Consider the following 23,475-nt stretch of genomic DNA (forward strand, 5'->3'; position numbering starts at 1 on the left):
TTGTTACAAAGCATACATTTCTTTGTTCTGATGAACACAAAGGAAATATTTTGAAGAATGTTCATAACCAAACCGTTCGTGAGCCCCATTCACTTCCATTGTATTCTTTTTTCTACTATGGAAGTGATTTGGGCTCACGAACAACAGATGACACACAGAACTGTAGCAGAATTAATGTAATTTTAATGTGTATTACTGTTATGTCACACACACACACACACACACACACACACACACACACACACACACACACACACACACACACACACACACACACACACACACACACACACACACACGGATTTCTTCAAGTCTCTGTTGCTTGTGTTGACTCAAGTTTCTCTTCCTCTGTTACATCATCAGCAGAAGATTCATCCAACACTGAATAGCTGTTAAAATACACAACCTGTTCAGTATAATGGCATACTTTTTCTGCTTTGCTTTTTTATATAACTTAATGTCATAACTTAATTTCAATAAAATAAAGAAAAAATGTAAAATAATATTATCAGGCTTAATTTGTTTACATTAGTTAATAAATTATGTGTCATTAACTAACAACAAACAACAATTACTGTAATTAACTTGACATTAATCGATGACAGAAAAATGTTTCATCTTCATGCTCACCGTAGTTTCTTCAGTTTGTTTTTTGGATCATTGGCCACATCACAGATTAACTTCACTCCTAAATCTCCCAGACTATTTCTAATCAGATACAATTCGCTCAGGTGTGATGGGTTTGATCTCAGAGCAGAAGTCAGAAAAAAACAACCTTCATCTGTGATATTACAGTCAGTCAACCTGTAGAGAACAATAAAAAGCAGATATTTCTTTAGGGAGAATTTTCGTTTCATTTATTTTCCATTTATCCGTGCACTTTTTGTTCTTTATTGTGTATTCACTAATCAAAATTGTTTCTTGTGCTCCTGAATATCTTAGCAATATATCATTGCATTAGCAGCGCAAAAGGTCATGACTTCAAACTCGGGGAACACACATACTGATGAAAATTTTATACCTTGTAATGCACTGTAAGACACTTTGCCAAATGCATAAATGAAAATGATTGCTAATAAAGTGAAACTTCTCACACATTAAGGCTGTTTACACCTGCGTTTTGGTGGATCAGATCACAAGTGGACTAGAGAGAGACACATTCACGCTGACACCTGTTTTAGTCTCTTTTGTTCACTTTCAAAAAAATAAAAATGTGTACATGTATATTATGTAAATGCTTTCTTAAATATTTCAGAGCAATTGATGAAATAAGCTTGGACAACTTTCACACCTCGTTCTATTTATCTTAAACAAGTCTGTAATCTGAATGGCCAAAAAACTGTTTTAGAATTGCATACAAGTTCATTTTCATATAAATTTTACATTAAAGTCTATAAAAGACCGTACAGATAAAATGAAAAAGGCAGGAAATGAAAAGGCTATTCAGTATGCCTTAACCCTGCTTGGCACTATAAAAAAATCCTGTTCGAATAAATCATAATTAATTGACTATTATTGAATATTAGTTGTTGCAGCCCTATAATGAAGTTATTCTTTATATGTTGTTAAGCTCAACAATGGCAGTGGCACAGTGTTTATAGGTCATTATAAATTAACAAAATCTTATAGTTTAGGAGTAAAGTCACTTTTATAATGGATAATGTCTCTCTGAGAATGATTATTAGAGATGATTTTACCACAATAGCTCTAGGTTACAGTCAGGATTCTTCAGGACATCAGAGATCAGCTTCACTCCTGAATCTCCGAGATTATTAAAAGACAGATTCAGTTCTCTCAGGTGTGATGGGTTTGATGTCAGAGCTGAAGTCAAAGCAGCACAACCTTCACCTGTGATATCACAATCACTCAACCTGCAGAAAACAATGATAGAAACACTGTTAGTGTGGGGACGTTTGAGCAGTGTGTCATGAATTTCCATTAAATCCTGACATAATCACATTAAAAGAAAGGTTTGTGGCAGTTGTAAGAACTTCAATGTTATGGATAAGAATTTGAACAAAAACACGAAGAATGACGAATTAGTGAAAATGCAGATTTTCTGATTTTAAAAGCACACATCATCTAATTCATGACTTAACATTTCTTTTTTCTTTGACTACAACGAAGGCAAGGATTGTACTCAAAAGTTTACTTCCTTGGCTTGTTGACGTGGACAGACATTATCATTATTCTCCGAGTGGGAGGGCTACTAAAACGGTGGCACTATTTAAATCACGGAAAAACAGAACGGGGTAATTTGTCATCTTGTCATTTAATCTTTGGTTTTTGTCATTGTCATTTTACCAGTGCAGGTGTACACCCTATGACCGACCAGTATTGTGTTTTAAGCTGTCTTACACAATTCTTAAAAAAAAAATACTTTGAAGAGAATTCGTCTCAATCGTCTCTGATTCTCCTGAAGAAAATATATATTAAATACATATGAAAAAGAAAAGGCTTCAAAAAATGTATACATTCATTTTGCTTTTTTATTTGTAAGATAAAGGGAATGGAAGTTGCAAGCCCTGGTGGTATCCTAATAGTATGTGTGACAGGTGTAGAGTGAGAGAAACAGTGGAACATACACGTAATTATACTGTCCTACAAAGGCAAAAGGCAGTAACTTTGTTTTCGGTCAAAAATTAGTTATTGATATTTTTGAGACATTCAAGACCTCCTTTATCATGTGGATAAGTGTCTTGAGGCAATTTTGTTGTTTTTTCGAGAAAATACAAATCAAGAAGAAAATATCTGACAACTAAGATGTCACTAAAAAGTCTAAACTTTAAAGTCATTTTTCTCAGTTCTACACTCTAGCGAGTTAAAGTATTTTGCATTTGTATGGCAGTATAGACTTAGTAATAAATATAAAAAGTTTGGTTTCAAAACGAGATTACTTTAAAAAAAAAAGTTTGTCATTGTGCATTCCAATTAATATCAATCAAACTGCAGTTCGTTTGTTTTGATTTAAGACTTCATACTAAATTCAACTAAAATACAGCTAAGTAGCAAAAAAACACACACAATAAATGATAATATAATAATAAACATGTTTTTAAACATGAACCAATACATAGAACCAATAAATACCATTAGAGACCAATAGAATTTATGTGATGGTGTCTATACCCTTAATCGTCACTGTGACGTCACCGCTCTAGCTGGAGGCAAAAAATAAGTAGGAACTCATAGCCGGCGTGCTAAAAGTTTGAGGTTTTGACTAGTGATGGGAGAAACGAAGCTTTTCGAAGCTTCGAATCAATTGAACCAATTGCTTCGAAAATTGATTCAGTTTTTCGAATAAGTTCGAAACACCACACACGCTGGCGACCCCTGCTGGTCAAAATAGTGTAAAGCAGATATGGCCAAACATTTTACACTTTTTTTTTACAAAATAATAGCAAGATTTTTATTAAAATATGTTTAAAAAATAATTTAACTTAATTAAGACATAGTTAAAAGTGTATTATGTGTTTTTAGTTTTATTTAGGGCAAACAAATCATTAAAACTAACTACCCTTTTAATTATGCACATTTTTGTCATTAAATCTGTCTTTAAACAATAAATAGACAAAATGGCAGTGTTATTAGTTAGAAGGATAAATGTTTTATGAACTTTTATAATAAAACTGACCCGAGTTCACCGAAACATATTAGACACTGGTCATGTGATCAACTCCCCCTCGTGGTGAACCATCGGATTTTCGAAACGTTTCGAAACAGTGAGGTAATGAAGCCTCGTTTGCTAAAATCACGTGACTTGGGCCAGTTTGAAACACGCTCCGAACCACTGATTCGAAACAAAGGACAAATGAAAGAATTGATATGGAAATAATGTATAGTAAAGCAGAACTCAAGTCAATAATAAAAAGAGAGATAAATAAAAACTGGCAATTGGGATAATGAACAAAAAGGAAGACATTTTATTCAATACAACCAATTGTAGGAAGAGGAAGAATTCGAGGGGGAGAAGGAAGGAAGATTGTATTATATCGAGATTAAGACTTGGCCATTCAGGTCTTAATTCGACAATGCATGTAATAGGAAAACATTCTACAGGACTGTGTGATTGGTGTGGAGTTAGGGAAACAGTGGAACATGTGCTTATTAAATGCAATAGATACATAGAGGAAAGGACTAAACTAATAGAAGAATTTAAGAAGAAAGGTGTACAACAATTAACAAGAAGCTTCTGGATCTAGAGGAAGGGGATAGTTTATTAATTAAATTCTTAAATAGTACTAATTTAACAAATAGAATATAGATATTATTATTATTAATCATCTCTGGACTATGACGGTAGATGGAGGAGCTGGAACACGCAGCAATATCGAAAGCTTGAGTCCTGAATGGTCTGGGGGAAGGATTATAGTGTCTCTGATCCATTACCCACAGTAGATGGCGGTAATGCTCTTTTAAGAATGCGAGCCGCCAATAAGCTAAAAGAAGAAGAAGAAGAAGCTAAAAGAAGAAGAAGAAGATTCGAAACAAAAGATTCGTAAGTGTTTCGAAGCCTCGTGAAGCAGTGCTTCGAAAACGACCATCACTAGTTTTGACTTTAAAATATCATCTTGATGTGTTTTTGGCTGCCAGAATAGAAGGAACAGCACTTTTGGTTCAAAACTAAAGTTTTACCGGATCCCTGCAGACATTCCTTCACAGAAATCAAGAAGACAATTGTGGTTGAATACAATACGGCGTACAGACTGGACGGAGACGATCATAAATAATGCTTGTGTTTGCAGTGCACACTTCACATCAGGTAATATAATCTATGCATATGTACTGGTGTGTTGGTTATCTAGTACAAATCAGCATGTTTCTGTTTTATAGGCGAAAAGTCACCAACCGCGCTATTGTTTAGCTTAAATGTTAAACAAACATACAGCTATAGATGTGTGTGCCATCGTTTGAATGATCTCTTAAAATAATCTCATTTGCTAATCATAGTTAGCACAGCGATAGGTTACGTTAGACAATAAGAATAAGCCTTGACAAAATTCCCGAAACCACCCGAAAGTAATTAATATGTTGTCTAGGAAATATCCAAAACCTGGTTAAAATCGCGAGAGTTAATTTACAAAAAATAACTGTCACGGCCCGCAGAAACAGTGACTGTACATATTCGGACAGATACGAAACTACTTCTGCATCCATGTTTAATAAATCCCTCCTAAAACGTGCTAGTTGAAGCTTGTCAACATTGCCTCCGCGGCTCTTTCTGCCCGGAGTCATATAATAAGATAGCCTGGTCCAACCAGACTCTCGTACATTCATTTCATTTGTACAGAGAGTCTGGCCACGCTCCATTAAAAAGCGTTACTTCCGTTAAGGAGGGTCCATTGTTAAAGTTTAAAACTATTGGATCTGCCCAGAGTCACTGAGGATCTACCAATGCCAATCGCTAACGTGTGGTCGTGGTCGTATATCATGCACCGAAACCGTCCGCAAACAACGTGTGTGTGTGTGTGTGTGTGTGTGTGTGTGTGTGTGTGTGTGTGTGTGTGTGTGTGTGTGTGTGTGTGTGTGTCTATCTATTAATTTATTATAGAACAAAAACAATGCATAGCCTAAATATATAGAGGATGACATTTGGTTCGAGTCTCTGATTCATGGCCTACAGATGGCGGTAATGCTCTGAATAAGAATGCGAACCGCCAATAAGCACGAAGAAAAATCTAATCGGACAATAAAATATGGCATTAGAACATTTATTGGGAAAAACATCCTATATAAATATTTATTATGTAATTACTTACGTAAAAACAACTGGGTTAATTGATAGATTATAATAGGCTAACGCGTTAACATTTGCTGCTCCAGTCCATCAGGTGGCGGTAATGCACCTTTAAGCGGGATTGCCAACCGCCAATAAAACCGAAGAATAAGTGTTATGAATAAGTTGCTGGCTGAGGTTGACCGTTCAAACCGCCTCGAGTGTGTTTACAAACTGTTGTTGTGCGTTTAAGCGGTTAAAATATGAGTCGACGCTGTTTTTTCAGATGCGATAACAAAACAACACTTTATGCCCTTCCTAAGGCAGAGGAAATCAAAAAACAGTGGTTAGAGTTTATGTTTCATACGATTCCGGCACAGTACAGTCAGAAGTTGACTCTATGCTCTCGGCATTTTCTCAACGACTGCTTCGTAAACCGCAACGAGTTCGAAGCTGGATTTGTACAACGTCTCATCCTGAAAGATGGGTCGGTTCCTACTTTGTTTGGTTTTCAAGCTGTAAGTATCCATTGTTTTTTTTTTGGTAGGTTATCTTACGAGCATGCTAAAGTTTTTGTGTTGCGATATTGTATGTCGTAAGCCATGTAGCATAATTACCAACATGTGTGTTACATCATAAAGATGGGTTATTTGTATTGTAAAAAATAGTTTTTTTAGAGGTGCACGTGTTTACAAACGTTAGCGTTGCTACCAGCTAAAATGCTCACTAACTATTACCGATTAGGTTTGCTTTCGTAATCAAAGTCAAGAAGCTGTCAGTTCATTAAAACACGATTAGTCTTTAGTAAATGCAATTTACTCTCGTCTTTATTTGATGCTTTCTTAGATTTTGCAACAAAGTAAACAGGACATGTATTAAGTAATACGTGAACGTCTCGATGTGTGTTGTAATGATTCTACCGATGCTTGGTTGTACTCTATTGTTGTCTTTATATTACATGTTTAAGTATTTGTCTCTTTTTTTTTAGGGTACATCCACACCCCTCTTCACTGTACGCAGCAGTAATGATGTTGAATGCCAAACTGATCCTATACCTGCGGTGTCAGTGGGCATACAGCACAAGGAAAAACTGAAATCGGTCAGCACACAATTGTCCTGGGGTACACTGAGGGAGTGCCATTATAGGAGCAAAGGTATGTAACAAATGTATTAAGGTATTTAGCTAGTAATCACACAACCAGTATTAAATGTATAAATGATGATGACAAAGTTGTTCCCTCTGCTTAATAATAGGAACCCAGGCAGGATCTTCGTGTCTCAACGTTTTCACTAAAACACCTTCAAAATATCCAAATTTCCAATTTTCAATCTCTTCAACGCCTTTTAAGCCCACTGATTTTAATCCAAGGAAAAGACCACGTCTAGAGTTGAAGGAGGAAGAGACTGAGTGGGAAATACCATGTGCATCTAATGACTTCACATGCAAGTCAGAAGACACGTCCGTTACTGAAGAATCTGAATTACCGTAAGTTTGGGAAATTTATTGTGCGTGTAATTTTGAAAATCATAAGTACGTTGATTTAAAATTTTGTGATTTTACTCATATTTTAGACACGTGCAAAGGTCCTCGTGCGGTGAAAGAAAATACATTGTATTTGAAAGCTGCCTCAGAGACTTGTTTGACATCTGTCCACTTTGCCGGAGTAAGTGTGATGTTCATCAACAGCAAGCGGGTACTTTCGTGTCATTCAATCAGCTTTGCCCAAATTGTAATTACAACAAACAGTGGAATAGCCAGCCCATTGCTGGAAGTACACCAACGGGAAACCTCCTTCTGTCTGCTGCTACGTATTTCACTGGCACATCATTCGCCGAGATAGAAAAGGTATTTATATGACTAAACCCATCACATTATATAGTATGGCTGGGTATCGATTCAGATGTTCCAGATCGATTTTGATTCACAAGTAGGGGTGGCACGGTCCATGAAAAAAAATCTGAACCGTTCGGTTCGCTTGTCTCGGTTCGGAGCGCTGTGTACCGCACGGTTCAACGGTTCATGGCATGCGCAATGTAGTCTCATGCCCTGTATGTGACCTCAGATAGCGTGTTTCCCTTTCAAGCGAAAGAAGAGGTGACTGGTTTGGAGTATAAGTACTGCAGGTTATGTTACATGTAGAAATGGCAAGTGGGAGAGAAAAGGAAGTCTGCCCGCAGTTGGAGGATGCGCCAGCGTCGTATAAGTTTGGTGTGTGGAAACATATTTTTATTTCATGTTACCTATGATGACAGCGGAAATAAAACAATAGATAGAACTGCAGTCTATGGGTTGAATGTGCTTGAACAGCCACAGGAGATCGCCTTCTCTCCGACCATATATCTAATCTGAGGTACTGACAACAATGTTTTACGTCTTTTCGTATTCAGCGCTAATTTTAGCCTTTCATTGATTAAAGGTATAGCGGAAGATTTTCCCGAATTATTTAAAAGAACCGCCCCTCGATATTTTTTAAAAAATGCTCCCGAGAGGGAACGCCTGTTAAACGCGTGCACGAGACAGAGAGAGAGCGTGCAGGAGCTCAGTTCTTCTCTTCGCTCTGTTTACAAGTTTCTGTTGGCATGTTTACAGTATCTGTGCGGTTCGTGACTTGTGCCAGGGCTAGCATCGCAAATCATAGCTTACATCAACTTTTACCAGCAGTGATTTTAAATGGATTTCTCCAAATAGCATGACAAAATGTACCTTTCCAGTAGAAACTTCGCGTGGGAAGCCCAACCTGTCCTTTTAGCTCACGCCAGCGTGTGAAATAGTCTCCCATAAACATCTGGTCTTGTTTCTTTATTTATAGTCCTTTCTCTTCTTGTCATACAATTCGTAGAGACTTTTTCTCTTGCGACCCTCAGACATTTTGAAAAAAACACAGTGAGAACGCGACCTTCAATGAATGGTTGAAACCGTAGCACAACACACATACACGTGAAAGTGCGCATGTGCAGAAAGCGAACGTAGAGGCGAGCACGTGCGACGGTTATACGTCAACATATAATCAGAATGATTGACATCTGGGATGACCAATAACAGTGGTGATCCACCCGGAAAACGAAAATCTTCCGCTATACCTTTAAATTAAAGCGGCTGATTTCCGCGTAGTTTCATTTTGCTAGCGTGTGAAAGTTGCGCCATCTTATTTCAGAAATTTCCCCTCAAAGTAATCAGGACAGAAGTGGTCAAAAGTGGACAAAAGAGACTTAAAGAGATTTTAATATTACAGGTGTAAACGTTATGTTTCTCTCTCGTCCACATAAACTCTCAGTATTTAAGCAGCCTCTCAGTGATAAACCTAAGAGCTACACTGAAGTTGGCATTTTAATAAATGCAAGTTATCTTTGTGTGCTAAAAATGCACATTAAGTTTATGTAGATGGCAATACACATTCTCTTTTTTGCCAAATAAATGAAAATCATGTTGAAATCATCAATGTCTTTCCTCTTGCTGTATCAAAACCTCATCTGGCTTTCCTCAGAGATGGTCCCAATAATGTGCTTAAAGTCAAATTCAGTTTGTGCATGATTACATGATATAACTTTTTTTTTAATACTGTATCCTAAATTATGGATAATTAATACATTAATAAGATAATACATTTCTGGAGTGTTAAAAATTTAAAGAAAAAATAACAACAAGAACCGTACAGAACCGTGACCATAGAACCGTGATACGAACCGAACCGAGGGTTTTGTGAACCGTGCCACCCCTATTCACAAGCTATCGATTTGATTCAATTTTCGATTCCGGTTCTCAGGTCAGATTTTATACTAAATTCTCGAATTCAACTCGCTCGCATCTCGCTACTTGGTAACATCGCGCAAGGCAAAAAAGAGGGTGACAGAAGACTAGTAATTAGATTAACGTTAATCTTACATTCAATGTTTGCGGAAATAAATATGAAAGGAAATCTCTGCTCTTGAGAATCGATTTTGAATCAACCACGTAAAAAAACGATTAATCGAAAAAAAATTTTTTGCCCAGCCCTATTATATAGGTAAACATACACACAGACACACATGTATATGTATGGTATTGTGTATGTGTGTTTTACTTATGTAATATTTTCTTATTTGTAGGTTTTCCAGGCCATGCATCTCCAGGTTTTCCAAAATGACACATTCAAGAAACATACAAGGAATTTCTTGGAACCAGCCATAGTCCACAAGTGGAAAACCGACCAGGCGGATATGCTTATGGAGTTGCAGAGAAAAGATAAAATTGCAGTTGCTGGAGATATGATAGGAGACGGTAAGGCTGGAATTTAAAGGAAAACACCACCGTTTTTCAATGTATTACTACGTTCTTACCTCAACTTAGACGAATTAATACATATCTTTTTTTTCAATATGTGCACTTCATCTTTGAACAGCGTTTTGTGAATGTGTTAGCATTTAGCCTAGCCCATTCATTCCTTAGGATCCAAACATGGATGAATTTAGAAGCCACCAAACACTTCCATGTTTTGCCTATTTAAAGACTCTTACATGAGTAGTTACACGAGTAAGTATGGTGGCACAAAAGAAAATGTAATTTTTTTTAAGCAGATAAAAATGAGAACTATATTGCATGGCAGAAGAGCACTTAGGCTATGTTTACATTAATGCGTTTATCCTTTAAAACGCATTACTTTTGCTACGTTTACGCCTTTCATCTACACTACATCACCGTTTTCGACCCTCATAAACGGATTCGTTCGCAAACGCTGAAGACCCTGTTTTAGTTTGAGAACTCAGACATTGCTCTGAGTGTAAATGAACGTAGACGGAGTCTTATGTAAACGAACAGCTGATGTTAACCTGACAACGCATCATTTTCAAAGTAAAAATTATTTTATTCATGTAAATGTTGGTTTGCAACGGAGGTTTTGCCAAAAATAGTAAACATCTACCAACCAGCTATTATAAACGCTATATCGGATTGTTTTAACATGTATCCTTATAGATGATGTCTGTTTTATATTAATGTTTGAGTATTGTTGGGTTTAATGTGTTTGTTTTGTTTAAATTTAGTTAGCTTACGAAAGATAGACTGTAATTTTAAACGCCATATAGGCGTTGTAAAGGCCAATATGAAGGGAGAATTGTAATGGGTCAGACATTATTTTTGAGTTTAATTTAAGTTTTGTTTGCTACTTTAAAATGAATTTCGTTTCAGATAATTTGTCTCTTAATTTTAATCGATGTTTTGTTGATAAGTTTTGTGAATATAAATTAATAAAAACAATAAACTCAACGTCATTAATATATAATGCTCGTTTAGGCGCTTGCGCTTTTAGCTATTCTGTGTTGCTAGCGGAGGACGTGCACGGACCTCGCACACTTTTAAAAATTAATGCAATAAGCATTTCTGGTAGACTAAAGCAATACTTCACCTCTTACTATGTTTGATTGAAGTTTGCATTTGCTAAAATTTATTTTTGCTTCAAGTTCGCTACTGTTTAGTACTGTTCACTTGAATGCTTTCTTTTTAAATCATAAAGACCTTTATGTTTAGTTATAAAATCAAAATTAACCTATTAATCATATTAATATGTTGTAGGGGGTAGATAGAGCAGTATAAGACTTTCCCAAACACATTTTTATAGGTTCAAAAATAGTGTCTGTTATAGTTGCCAGCAAAGGACCCAGGTATGACTTTTTGTCAATATCGCACACCCCTAGGCTGCGTAAACGCGCAAAGGTAAGCTATTATTAGAGTAATAAGTTATTTTACACTTTTATGCGCATGCCCAGTTACATGATTGGTCATGTTTCATGGGTTTATGGTGGTGTATAGTGTGGATGAAGATTCTTTTTAAAATGCCAGTATAAACGAGGATCGTTTTCATTTTAAAATGCCGTTTTAAAACGCAAATGCTCTAATGTAAACATGGCCTTAGTTTGCAGCACTTCGACCTCTGGCGCAGTATTTTATATTTTATCTGCTTAAAAAAAATTGCGTTTTATTTTGTGCCACCATACTTACTCGTGTACCTACTCATGTAACAGTCTTTAAATGGGGAAAACATGTAAGAGTTTGGTGGCTTCCAAATTTCATCCCTGTTTGGATCCTAAGGAATGAATGGGGCTAGGCTAAATGCTAACACATTCACAATGCACTGTGCAAAGATTAAGTGACGCATTGAAAAAGATGGGTATGTATTAATTCGGCTAAGTTGAGTTAAGAACATAGTAAAATATTATAAACGGTGGTGTTTTCCTTTAATGAACTGCCTCAATCATGAGGTTTCAAGCATGCTACGTATGTATTTGAATGTTCCCATATTTGTTATTTTTCTATAGGACCCACAGCAAGGTATGGTAGCTACGTGCTACTCAACCTGGACACTAACACCATTATCGACCTTCAGCTTGTTCAGGTGTGTTATATATTCTTGTAAAAACATTATCTAAAGATGAAGGTTCTTTATTTTATATCGTTGAAAATTTGTATGTCCATACTTAGAGCAATGAAGTTCAAGGAAGCTATTACATGAAGAAGGAGGGCCTAAAGCGTTCCCTAGATGTTTTGGAAGCAAATGGTTTAGCGGTGGATTACATTGTGACCGATCGACATCCACAAATCCAAACGTATTTGAGAGAGCGCAGTATTACACAGTACTATGATGTGTGGAATTTTGAAAAAGGTAAATATAAATTTGTATGTGTTTCAAATAGGGCTGCAACAACTAATCGGTATTTAAATTTATGAACGTCACATGCTTCCCACACCACGGTCGGACAGCGCGGACATGCATTCGCTTCATACAGCGTGAGCTGTGCGCTTATAATTAAAGTCATGTTTCTTCATACAAATCCAATGCATGTATGTCAATTTCATATCATGATGGCTTATTTATTTTTGTTAATAATGAATGATGTTAATTCTCATCAAGGTCTAATGTTAAAGATTAAAATAAGTTTATTAATCTGTGGCAAAATTTTCTCACCAGCACATCCCTGAAGACTCGACTTGTTTTGCCTATTTATATTTATTTTATTTAAGGCATAAATTATCAAAAATATTAATGTAGTAAAACTCTGTAGTAGTGTGTGGCTTTTGCACTTTTAAAAGTACACTTCTACATGAGATACCCTAATTTACTGCCTTATTTAACTTTAATAAGTGAATCTAATTGAGTAAATATATAGTTTTTTATCTGATTAATCGGGTGACTATTTAACGATTAATCGTTATGAAAACAATCGTTTGTTGCAACACTAGTTTCTGACACAATTATACTTTTTAAAAGGTTGACATGGTTATCATTTGCATAATGACTTTCTTATCAGTTTTGTCTAAGAAACTACACCTTCTGGCACAAAAAAAGGACTGCGGGGTTTTAAAGAAATGGATGCGCAGTATTAAAGATCACATTTATTGGAGTGCAACATCTTCTTCATCTGGACCCGAGAAGGTGGCAAAGTGGACCTCCCTGATAAACCACCTTCAAAATGTTCATGTCCACGATGACCCTATTTTTCCCAAATGTGAACATGCAGACCAAGAGTCTAAAGATTCAAAGAAATGGTTACAATCAGGTAAGTTCACCAATTCCCTATTACATATCAGGTTATGATATGTGTTTTTACTCCATGTTTTTAGATATTTTATTGTCACCCTAGACTCAATGGTTCTACGTCAAGTTGAAAAAATCTTAGTCAACGAGAGAGTCCTCAGGGATGTCGCTAAGCTGAGCCATCACCACCAAACATCATTCATGGAGCCCCTCCAAAGCCTAATTCTCAGATTTGCGCCAAAGAATGTGATTTTCCCATTTCTTAGAATGCTGTGCAGGTATTAAAGTATTGAATTAATTCGTAAGATAAAGTAGTAGTAACATTTACAATACATTTATAGCTTGCTTATCTTTTTACAGATTGTACCTTGCTACCATGCATTACAATGAAAATGCAGACTGTGAGCAATCGGTAACATCTGCAGGAAAGGCTAGGAGCGGGGAATCCACTGAAAGGCCAACAAAAACAGAACCGACATACCGTAAGCAGTAATTTTATTTTATAAATACAAATAATTACAGACATGCTTAAAATGTACAGAGCAGGTAAATTGGCAAAAGAAAAGTTATTGTCTGCAATTTTTTTTACAGGTTATGTGGATGACCTGATCAGTCTTGTGCTTGATGAGATATCCGAGGACCCAGTACCATATTTAGAACAGCTTAACGAAATCCCGATTCCAATGGACCTGGCATCACGGATTGAAAGACCTGTGAAGGAGGAGGTGACTGAACACGATATCTCGCCCTTCGTTGAAGTGGTGGTCGGAAGCCAACGTGATGACCAGCCTGCTTACCAACGTGATGATGACCAGCCTGATTACCAATGTGATGAACCGCCTGATTACCAACGTGATGACTCGCCTGATTACCAACATGATGACCAGCTTGATCAGGAAACTCCTAGTATATCCGGAGAACAATACGCAACGGGATGACAACTCTGACATGTCAGCTGGTGTTGGGGCTTTGATACGCCATGTAATCTGTAAGCAGTGAATTGGACAATATCAACCATATTGTGTGGAGGGAAAAAAAAGTATGGTTGTTTGTATATTATTCAACATTTCAATTTACATTTGTAATAGCATTAAAGAGTTATTTATGTTTATTACAAGTGACATCTTTTGTTCTTTTGGGTACATTGTTACAATAATAATAGTCTTTCATAAAAGTTTAGGAAATAAATATGATTTTTTTTATAATTTCAATGAACCTTTTCTATGTACTACATTTAGTGTTTCCGTATAGTTTGGTGAGTAATGTACTACATTATTATAATTTAAATTACCTTTTTCTTAGCAACACACGGTTTCCGCTTCGCTTGGCATTCCGGTACAGTTGTCACAAGCATCTAAAGAAGTTAAATACAAATGTGTTTATTGATGGACAAAGTTATAATTACTATCTTTATTGTTAGATGGCTGAGGGAATAAAAAATTACCATTGTGAAATGTCTTGCAAAAGCCTTGCATGCGGAGGTGTTTCGGTAACAGTTGTCTTCTCTGGATTGGGATCAAACTGGTAAGGCAATACTGACGCCATCGTTTCTAGAGACATATCGCTGTTTACATTCATGCGTGTGATTGCTCTGGGGCGTAACCTTTACAACACATACTGAACACAAATGACCTATAACATTAGATTAGGCCATCTGACCAATCCGAGTACGCTGGACATTTGAGGAGGTGGGTTTTATAGAGACGGGAGCAAAATCTGAGCATTTTCATAGACTTAGGCGAATTATAAAAATAAGAATGCATTCATTGAAGTTTTAATTGCGTATATGTACCTTGGGAAAAAAAAAATTTGCTCTTAAAACCAAGTAAAGGCATTCATAGTTTATAACTGGATGTTTGTTTGTCAAATGTATCTTTGATAGATAGTTACAAAGTCTTTGAGAACCACATTATCTGTGACTACAGAAAAATTATCTTACTTGAGTATCTGCAGTTTACACTGCGGATTCTCCAGTGCAGCAGACAACAGCTTCACTCCTAAATCTCCAAATTTATTTTGAGTCAGAATCAGTCCTCTCAAGTGTGAAGGGTTTGATGTCAAGGCTGAAGACAGAGCAACACAACCTTCATCTGTGATATTACAACTTCTTAACCTGTAGATAACAATGACACACACTTTAGTCTTTCAGATCACAACACATCAGGTCAACATGAATTTCCTTTTGTTAGTTGTTAGATGTGATGGGCACACTCAGCACGATTTGTCCATCCCCTCACAGGCTTGCACTTGCACAAGACTTTTATCAATCTGTGCCCAGCCATGATTTTCATTATTAGGATGTGATTGTTTTAAAGAAAACAGGAAGTAAATCAGTCTCTCAAAAGTAGAAACAATCGTTTGTTAAGTCGATTGGGACGCAAACAATTCACTCTGAGAATCACATCATGTGTGAAAGATCTTACCAGAGATTCTCCAGTTTACAGTCAGGATTCTCCAGTACAGCAGAGAGATGCTCCATTCCTGAATCTCCAAGATTATTACTAGACAGATTCAGTTCTCTCAGGTGTGATGGGTTTGATGTCAGAGCTGAAGTCAGAGCCACACAACCTTCTTCTGTGATATTACAACTCCACAACCTGTAGAGAAAAATGACACAGAGATCAGACCAAGATCATTACAAAACTCAAGTCACTATCAGAAAAAGTTACAAGACTTAATGTTATAGGACATTATAGAAAGATTCATACAAAACTTTTATAATTAAATTTTTTTTAAGTTTATCTTTATAAAGTCCTGACTGTGTTGAAATTGAGTGTGTTTAATGTAAACAGATGTTAAAAGTGATGTTAGAGTCTCGTCTGTCGTCATTATGAGAACTGCAGTATCATCTTATTAAGGATCAGATTATATGAAGATCAATCAATCACACTTAATAAATAAATTTGATTACTTATATCACAGGGCTGTTGAATGCTTTATTCTGATTGGTTGAGAAATGTTCCACGGGTATGCATTATGTTTCGATGAACGCACACCTAACCTGCCAAAAGTCTTAAAATAACCACCAGAGCAATGTTGGTACCGTGGTATGAGCAGAATAATTGATTCCAATCCTTTGAATAAATTAAAATAGCATTATTTTCAAATAATTTAACATCCCTTAGTCAATTATTCCTTGCATAACATCATGGCATCTTACATCAGTTTCTGCAGTTTACATTGAGGATTCTCCAGTACGGCAGAGATCAGCTTCACTCCTGAATCTCCTAGATTATTCTGAGACAGATTCAGTTCCCTTAGTTGTGATGGGTTTGACCTCAGAGCCGAAGTAAGAGCAACACAACTGTCAGCTGTGATATTACAAGAACTTAACCTGTAGAGAAATAAATAAATAAAAATCACATTGGTTTGTAACAACACCATTAATAATGTTTTAAGAGTTAAGTGATTCTTCATACTTACAGAATTGATGTGAATTCACACATCACAGGCAGCAGCTTCTGAAAAACTTTCAGCATTGCAGAATTGTTTTGTTTAACAATACGATTCATGTTAAACTCGCTTAGCTCGCGTCCTGAAGTCAGCATGACAAAAACTAAAGCTGACCACTGAGATGAAGAGATTTTGGCATCACGTAATATCCTATACTTCAGATAATTTTGGATTTCCTTCACTAGAAAATAATCACCCAGTTCATTTAGACAGTGAAACAGATTGATAGATTTCTCTGGAGATGGATTCTTCCTGATCTTCCATTTGATGTAACCCATTGTTTTCACATTGCTATGACAGCTTCGTCCTGTCTGTATCATCAAACCTTGTATGAGATTCTGATTGGACTCCACCGACAAACCCAGAAGAAAACGAAGGAAAAGATCCAGATGTCCATTTTTACTCTGTAGAGCCTCATCTGTAGCTCTCCGATACAAATCATGTATTGAAAGCTGATGTGTTTGAATCGGTTGAATTTGTTCAAACACATTTAGGTTGTTGTTCATAAAGGCGAGGTGCACATGTAGAGCTGCTAGATGTTCCTGAATGCTCAGATGAACAAAGCTGTAAACTTTCCTCTGACACAAACCAAACTCCTCTCTGAAGATCTGAGTACACAATCCTGAGTACACTGATGCTTCTGATACATCAATGCCACACTCTAACAAGTCTTCATCATAGAAGATCAGATTGCCTTTCACAAGCTGCTCATAAGCCAGTTTACACAGTTTGAAGATCAAGTATTCATCATTTACTTTGTCGTCACAGTCCTTCTGTTGTTTGATGTTTGTCTGAATGATCAGGAAGTGTGTGTACATTTGTGTGAGATTCTTGGGGATCTCTTGACTCTCTGCTTCCCTCAATATTCTCTCTAGAACAGTGACTGAAATCCAGCAGACCACTGGGATGTGACACATGATGTAGAGACTCCTGGATGACTTCAGGTGTGAGATGATTTGATCAGACAGACTCTTATCACTGATTCTCTTCCTGAAGTATTCCTCCTTCTGTGGATCACTGAAGCCTCGTACCTCTGTGACTCGATCAACACACACAGAGGGGATGAGATCAGCTGCTGCTGGTCTGGAGGTGATCCAGATGAGAGCAGAGGGAAACAGATTCCCCTTGATGAGGTTTGTCAGCATCACGTCCACTGAGGTTGATTCATTTACATCACACAAACTCACACTGCTGTGAAAATCCAGAGACAGACGACACTCATCCAAACCATCAAAGATGAACAACACTTTATATTTATCACTGAAGATTTCCATTTCTTTTGTCTCTGGGAAGAAAAGATGAAGAAGATCTAAAAGACTGAGTGTTTTGTCCTTCATCAAATTGATCTCTCTGAAAGGAAGTGGAAATATGAGGTGGACGTCCTGATTCTCTTTCTCTTCAGCCCAGTCCAGAATGAACTTCTGTACAGAGACTGTTTTTCCAATGCCAGCGACTCCCTTTGTCAGCACACTTCTGATGTGTTTGTCTTGTTCAGGTAAAGGTTTAAAGATGTCATTACATTTGATTGGTGTCTCCTCTGCCTCTCCACTTTCACACTCTGTGATGTTGAGCTCTGTGTAGATCTCATTCAATAGTGTTGGGTTTCTCGGCTTTGATGTTCCTGGATACAAACACTGAAACTTCTCTCTCAGATTTGATTTAAATGTGTTCAGGACATTAAGTTTAGAGTCATGGCTGTGGAATGAAAGCAGAAGATTGAGAAGTACATGTAAAGTATCCACCTAAACTACTAATATTATGCTGATTGAGCTGATTTATTATCCTAATTATATATATATATATATTTATATATATATAATTACAAAATGTGCTTACAGTTCAGAATATATATATGACTAAAACTGCTTATTAGTTAATGTTTATAATAGTTCTTAATGTGTTGCATGTACTTTTGTTATGTTTTAAATGAGAATAATTTGCTAAATTACCTGTCCATGTCTCCCTCTAGTGCGTAAGAAGTGATATAATAATATTTTGCATAAAACGAAAAAAAAAAAAATACTGAATAAATGTAATTAGTTTATATAAGTTTATTAGGGTTTGTTCAAGAAAAAAGAGAAAGAAACTGCTGCTGTCAAAAGGAAGTGCCACATTCAGAAAAGCTTGATTTGTCACACTTAACATAGAAACTCAAACATTATAACAGACAATTAAAAAATACTATTTATAAAAATTCATTCCAGTTGGAACATTTTACACACACGCATGATAAAGGTAAAACACAAACTTTTGGTATTTTTATGTACAAACACTTGACTAACTTTCCAACTGTACAGGTAGGTCTCTGTGCTTTTGTAGTTGCGCAAAGACTCCGAGCATGATGTATCAGGCCAATTCTTAATTTATGCTGGGTATAGGAAATTTTCACCATTACTGTTTTTAATAATGTTTTGTGTATGCTTCTACGACATTGTTTTCTACCGGATGGCTAGGGAAACAGACACCTCACACAATATTCACTCAATTCTGCATTTGAAAATAAGATGGATAGAGCAAATTAGATTATTGAGTCTACAGTTTACCTGAATTGAGAACACAAATATTGTGGTTGATTCACAGACTGCTCAATCTTCATCTTTTTACAAACAGGTTCGGTTACAACCGATCTGGAAAAGAATCAAATACATTTCTGAGATGTAAACTAAACTGATGGTGAAGATAAAATTCCTAAAAATAATTCACATTATTTTAACAAAACACACCCCAATATAAAATGTCTAATTATAATTATATAACTTCTATGAATGTTACGTCACTTTTGGTCAGGCCATCTCTTCATTTCTATTGGTGGATCCATTGATCCACTCTTCACAGACACACAGGCTCTGATCTCCTCTGATGCTATAACACACAACAAACATGTGAATTTAAAAAACGTTTATTTATCGATTTCAAATGATATGCGATCTTTTCATTCACACTTTTAACTTTTTCACAAATGTGTCTCTCTAGTCTGACTCAAATACATTTCATAGGACACTGTTTAAATATAACTACGTGTATATAGGTGATGTAGTTAAATACAGACAAATAATGGCAAATGCATTGTGAATGAGCTAAGTTATTTATGTTTAAGAGTAATCTGCAAAGACTTTATATGAAGTAAACATTTTACCTGATTCTGTTAAACTGTTTCCATCACTTCCGGTTACGCTAAAAAGACCGCTGTTCATCGCGTATAATGATTAATATCTAATCGTTTTTCTTCTAACTTACATTTAGAGATTAAAACAGAATTAAACAGTAAAATAAAGCAACCATGGTGTCGAATGACGAGTGGCAAGGCAAAATCCTTTTTAACAACAGTATCTTTACTTAGAGACATGCAGGAGTTTCATATACAATATACCAACTTCAACACTGCAGCGCCAACCTGCGCATGCGTATAAAACAGCTTTAGGATCTTAGTCTGCTCAGATTTAAAGCTACAGAACACTGCTATGTTCTACATCCTCCTTCTTAAACTTTGGCAGTTATGGCTTAAAGAACATTCTCTTATATTAAAGTTAACTCAAAAGGTTTTGTTGTTTCATATGAAGAAAAGAGCAATTAACACAACATTTGTTACTCACATTTCAACATCATATCAACATTTATAAATTGAACATTTTGTTACTGAATTATAGAACTTTCTTTTCAGTCTCTACATACTGCTTTCATTCCAGGTATTTTGGGTTTGGTTTGCAAATGCGACCTGCTCTGGTAACATACGGAGCTGTAGAAAGAACTTTTGCTGAATGTTCATTCAGTGACGGCTTCTCGATTCCTTGTGGGGTACATTGTTCCTTGACCTCACTTGGAGTGGGGAATTTGTGCTTAGATTTAGCAGATGGGGTCTGAATAAAAGGAAACGACATGTCACTGTGGTCTAACTTTTGTGGCGGTGGCTCAACGACAGGAAGGATATGTTTCCTGTTCCGTCTATATAATCTTCCTTCAACTTCCACAAGGTACGATCGAGGTTCATCACAGAGTTGTTTGACGAGTCCGATTCGGTCATGGCCTTTGGATGTTGCGAGTCTCACTACCTCTCCTTGTGAGATTGGTCGGAGAGGTCTGCTGGACTTGTCATAGTATGTCTTTTGACAATGTCTCTTTTTTGAGATTTGATTCTTGACAGCAACGTTATTTTTTGAGGCTGGGACCAGAATGGACTTGCTAATTGGCAGAGATGTGCGTGTCTGCCTCGACATTAATCTCTCTGCTGGTGAACCCAGTGTTTGATCACGTGGAACATTTCTGAGGTTGAGCAAGTTTAGAAACACATCAGAGCTATCCCTCTTGGATTTCTCCATTAGCTGTTTTGCACTCCGCACTGCCCTTTCAGCTAGCCCGTTAGCTTGTGGATATTCAGGACTACTGGTGGTATGTGTAAAATCCCAAGTAGCAGCAAAGTCTTTGAACTGTTGGCTTGTAAACTGGGTACCGTTGTCTGAAAAGACTTTGTGCGGACTCCCGTGAACAGAGAAATGCCTTTTGAGTTTTCTGATTACTGTACTGGAGGACAGGTCACGAAGCAGATCAATTTCGAACCATCCCGAATACGAGTCAACTAGTACAAGATAGTGTTGACCATTCCACTCAAACATATCCGTAGCCACACTGGACCATGGGAGATCTGGGATGTGATGTAAGTGTAGCGGCTCTTTTTGTTGATGTGGTTTCATACTGTTACAGATGGAGCATGATAGTACCTCCTTTTCAACGTCCTTGGTTAAAGAAGGCCAGAACACAATGCCCCTTGCTCTGCGTTTGGTTGCATCAAGGCCCGGATGACCTCTGTGAATAATGGTGATATACTCACTGCGTAGTGATTCTGGAACAACTGTTCTCTGTCCCTTCATGAGTACATCATCATCAACTGTAAGCTCATCCCTAAAGGGAAAATACTCACGAATTTCTGCTGGCAGCTTTGATTGGCTAGAGGGCCATCCTGACTTGATAATGCTGCAGAGACGTTGAAGGACTGGATCCTGTGCAGTATGAGTTTGCAACTCTTTCAGTCTGGAAGACGAAATGTGTTGAACTGACATAACTTCAAAGTCAGCTCCATCTTCGGTGTGTTCGTCTGTTGAGTCCCTAGGGGAACGTGACAACGTGTCGGCAAGGAACATATGTTTCCCTTTCTTGTATGTGATTGTGAAATTGTATTTCTGCAATCTTAGCATCATGCGTTGAAGCCTTGCTGGAGCTGTGTAGATAGGCTTGTTAAGGATGGTAACCAGTGGCTGGTGGTCTGTTTCTATGTGAATTTGTTTACCATAGATGTAGTCATTAAATTTGGTGCACGCAAATACAACAGCTAGAAGTTCTTTTTCTATCTGCGCGTATCGTACTTCCGTTTGCGTCAGGGTACGTGAAGCGTACGCGACAGGAGCACCTTCTTGGAGACACGCAGCTCCAAGTCCGAACTGGGACGCATCACAGGTGAGTGTGACAGGTTTCAGGACGTCATAGTATTTCAAGGTAGGTGGATTAGAAATACTGTGCTTCAGAACTTCAAAAGCATCCTGATGCTGTTTAAACCAACACCACTCTGTGTTTTTACAGGTCAGCTCGCGCAGAGGGGCAGACAGCTCACTTAGATTCGGTATGAATTTTCCTAAGTAATTGATCATTCCCAGAAAGCGCTGCAATGCAGTAACATTGTCTGGTGGAGGCATTTCTGAGATAGCTTTTGTCTTTGCTGGGTCGGGTTGTAGTCCCTTGCTTGTGAAAATATGACCGACATAGCTCACTTCACTTAGACGGAATTTGCATTTTTGAGGGTTCAGTCTCAAGTTCACTTCACAAGCACGGTCCAACACTTTCCTCAGGTTTGCATCGTGTTCCTGCTCACCATTACCCCCCACGATGATGTCATCGACTATGACCGCACACGGGTAGCCAGCAAAAATCTGTTCCATAGCGCGCTGAAAGACCTCGCTGGCTGAATTAATGCCAAAGGGCATCCTGAGAAATCGGAATCTTCCAAATGGCGTACTGAACGTAGTCATTAGGGAGGACTTATGATCCAGGGAAATCTGCCAAAAGGAGCTTTTTGCGTCAAGCACAGAGAATACGGTGGAGTTTGGCATCTGCGCTGCCACTTCTTCCACTGTGCGCATGGGGTGATGTGGACGTTTCAGGAACTTGTTTAGGTCCCTAGGGTCAATGCACAGTCTTATTTCATCTGAGTTTTTTTTGTGAGTCGCCACCATAGATGACACCCAATCGGTTGGCTCAGATACAGGAGTAATTACGCCCATAGTAACCATTCTTTCCAACTCTGCTTTTACCTTTGGTTGCATTGCAGCAGGAATTCTGCGTGCTGGACGGACGACAGGTTGAGCTTCTTTGTCCAGTTTCATGCAGTACGTTACGGGAAGCTTTCCAATTTCATCTCGGAAAAGATCTGCATATTCTGTGTTAAGCTGTTGGATGAAACTTGGGTTTTCTTTTACACTGACCTGGTGGACTGCATTATTGAGAGAAATAAGGCCCATCCGAAGACAGTCTGACAGTCCAAGCAATGGCTGTACGTTTTTTTCGACTACATAAAACTGTAGAGAGTAGGTCTGGTCACTCAGATTGCAAGTTAACACGGTTGAACCAGATGTTTGGATCTCCTCTCCACCATACGCAACAAGCTTCACATGGCTTGAGACCTGAAGGTTTTCTTCTTGCTTTACCTGTGTAAAGGTCTGCAGAGACATGATGTTACAAGAGGCTCCTGTGTCAATCTTTAATTCAAGAGGTTTTCCATTAGTTTGCACTGTGCACGATATTGCAGTTTTC

General features: G+C 37.4%; 2 protein-coding genes across 4 annotated transcripts; one reads left to right on the top strand and one right to left on the bottom strand.

Moving 5' to 3' along the window:
• Nucleotides 1-218: 218 nt before the first annotated feature.
• Nucleotides 219-19,964, bottom strand: LOC135771805 (NLR family CARD domain-containing protein 3-like). 2 transcript variants are annotated; one of them, XM_065282169.1, is made up of 10 exons: nt 19,814-19,964; nt 19,455-19,539; nt 19,221-19,304; nt 16,648-18,372; nt 16,385-16,558; nt 15,648-15,821; nt 15,164-15,337; nt 1,698-1,871; nt 631-804; nt 219-389 (listed from the first exon to the last, which is right to left on the bottom strand). In XM_065282169.1, exons 1-10 carry the CDS (start codon nt 19,869-19,871, stop codon nt 308-310), a joined length of 2,904 nt encoding a protein of 967 aa, XP_065138241.1. In that variant the 5' UTR covers nt 19,872-19,964; the 3' UTR covers nt 219-307. The 2 variants fall into 2 exon arrangements, 1 of the variants encoding a protein (XP_065138241.1); XR_010543060.2 differs by lacking the exons at nt 219-389; nt 631-804; nt 1,698-1,871 and adding exons at nt 14,085-14,210; nt 14,516-14,578 and having other exon boundaries at nt 14,669-15,337.
• LOC135771821 (uncharacterized) lies at nt 4,503-14,162 on the top strand. Of its 2 annotated transcripts, none has more exons than XM_065282198.2 (11): nt 4,503-4,762; nt 6,705-6,870; nt 6,971-7,202; nt 7,289-7,562; nt 9,803-9,974; nt 12,008-12,084; nt 12,171-12,351; nt 12,998-13,246; nt 13,331-13,502; nt 13,585-13,706; nt 13,816-14,162. In XM_065282198.2, the coding sequence occupies exons 1-11, from the start codon at nt 4,730-4,732 to the stop codon at nt 14,160-14,162; spliced, it is 2,025 nt and encodes a 674-aa protein (XP_065138270.1). In that variant the 5' UTR covers nt 4,503-4,729. The 2 variants fall into 2 exon arrangements, with proteins under 2 accessions (XP_065138270.1, XP_065138269.1); XM_065282197.2 differs by lacking the exon at nt 4,503-4,762 and adding an exon at nt 5,920-6,234.
• Nucleotides 19,965-23,475: the final 3,511 nt, after the last annotated feature.

Source organism: Paramisgurnus dabryanus, chromosome 8, assembly GCF_030506205.2.
Source record: "Paramisgurnus dabryanus chromosome 8, PD_genome_1.1, whole genome shotgun sequence".
Classification (NCBI taxonomy): domain Eukaryota; kingdom Metazoa; phylum Chordata; class Actinopteri; order Cypriniformes; family Cobitidae; genus Paramisgurnus; species Paramisgurnus dabryanus.

Excerpts from the sequence above, each read along its gene's own strand:
- LOC135771821 (XM_065282197.2), top strand. The coding sequence starts at position 5,980 with ATGAGTCGACGCTGTTTTTTCAGATGCGATAACAAAACAACACTTTAT. Across the intron at positions 9,975-12,007 it reads TGGAGATATGATAGGAGACG|GACCCACAGCAAGGTATGGT; the intron begins GTAAGGCTGGAA and ends ATTTTTCTATAG. Across the intron at positions 13,503-13,584 it reads TTTCTTAGAATGCTGTGCAG|ATTGTACCTTGCTACCATGC; the intron begins GTATTAAAGTAT and ends ATCTTTTTACAG.
- LOC135771805 (XM_065282169.1), bottom strand. The coding sequence starts at position 19,871 with ATGAACAGCGGTCTTTTTAGCGTAACCGGAAGTGATGGAAACAGTTTA. Across the intron at positions 19,305-19,454 it reads AAGAGATGGCCTGACCAAAA|ATCGGTTGTAACCGAACCTG; the intron begins GTGACGTAACAT and ends ATTCTTTTCCAG. Across the intron at positions 15,822-16,384 it reads TGTAAACTGCAGAAACTGAT|GTTGTGGAGTTGTAATATCA; the intron begins GTAAGATGCCAT and ends TTTTCTCTACAG.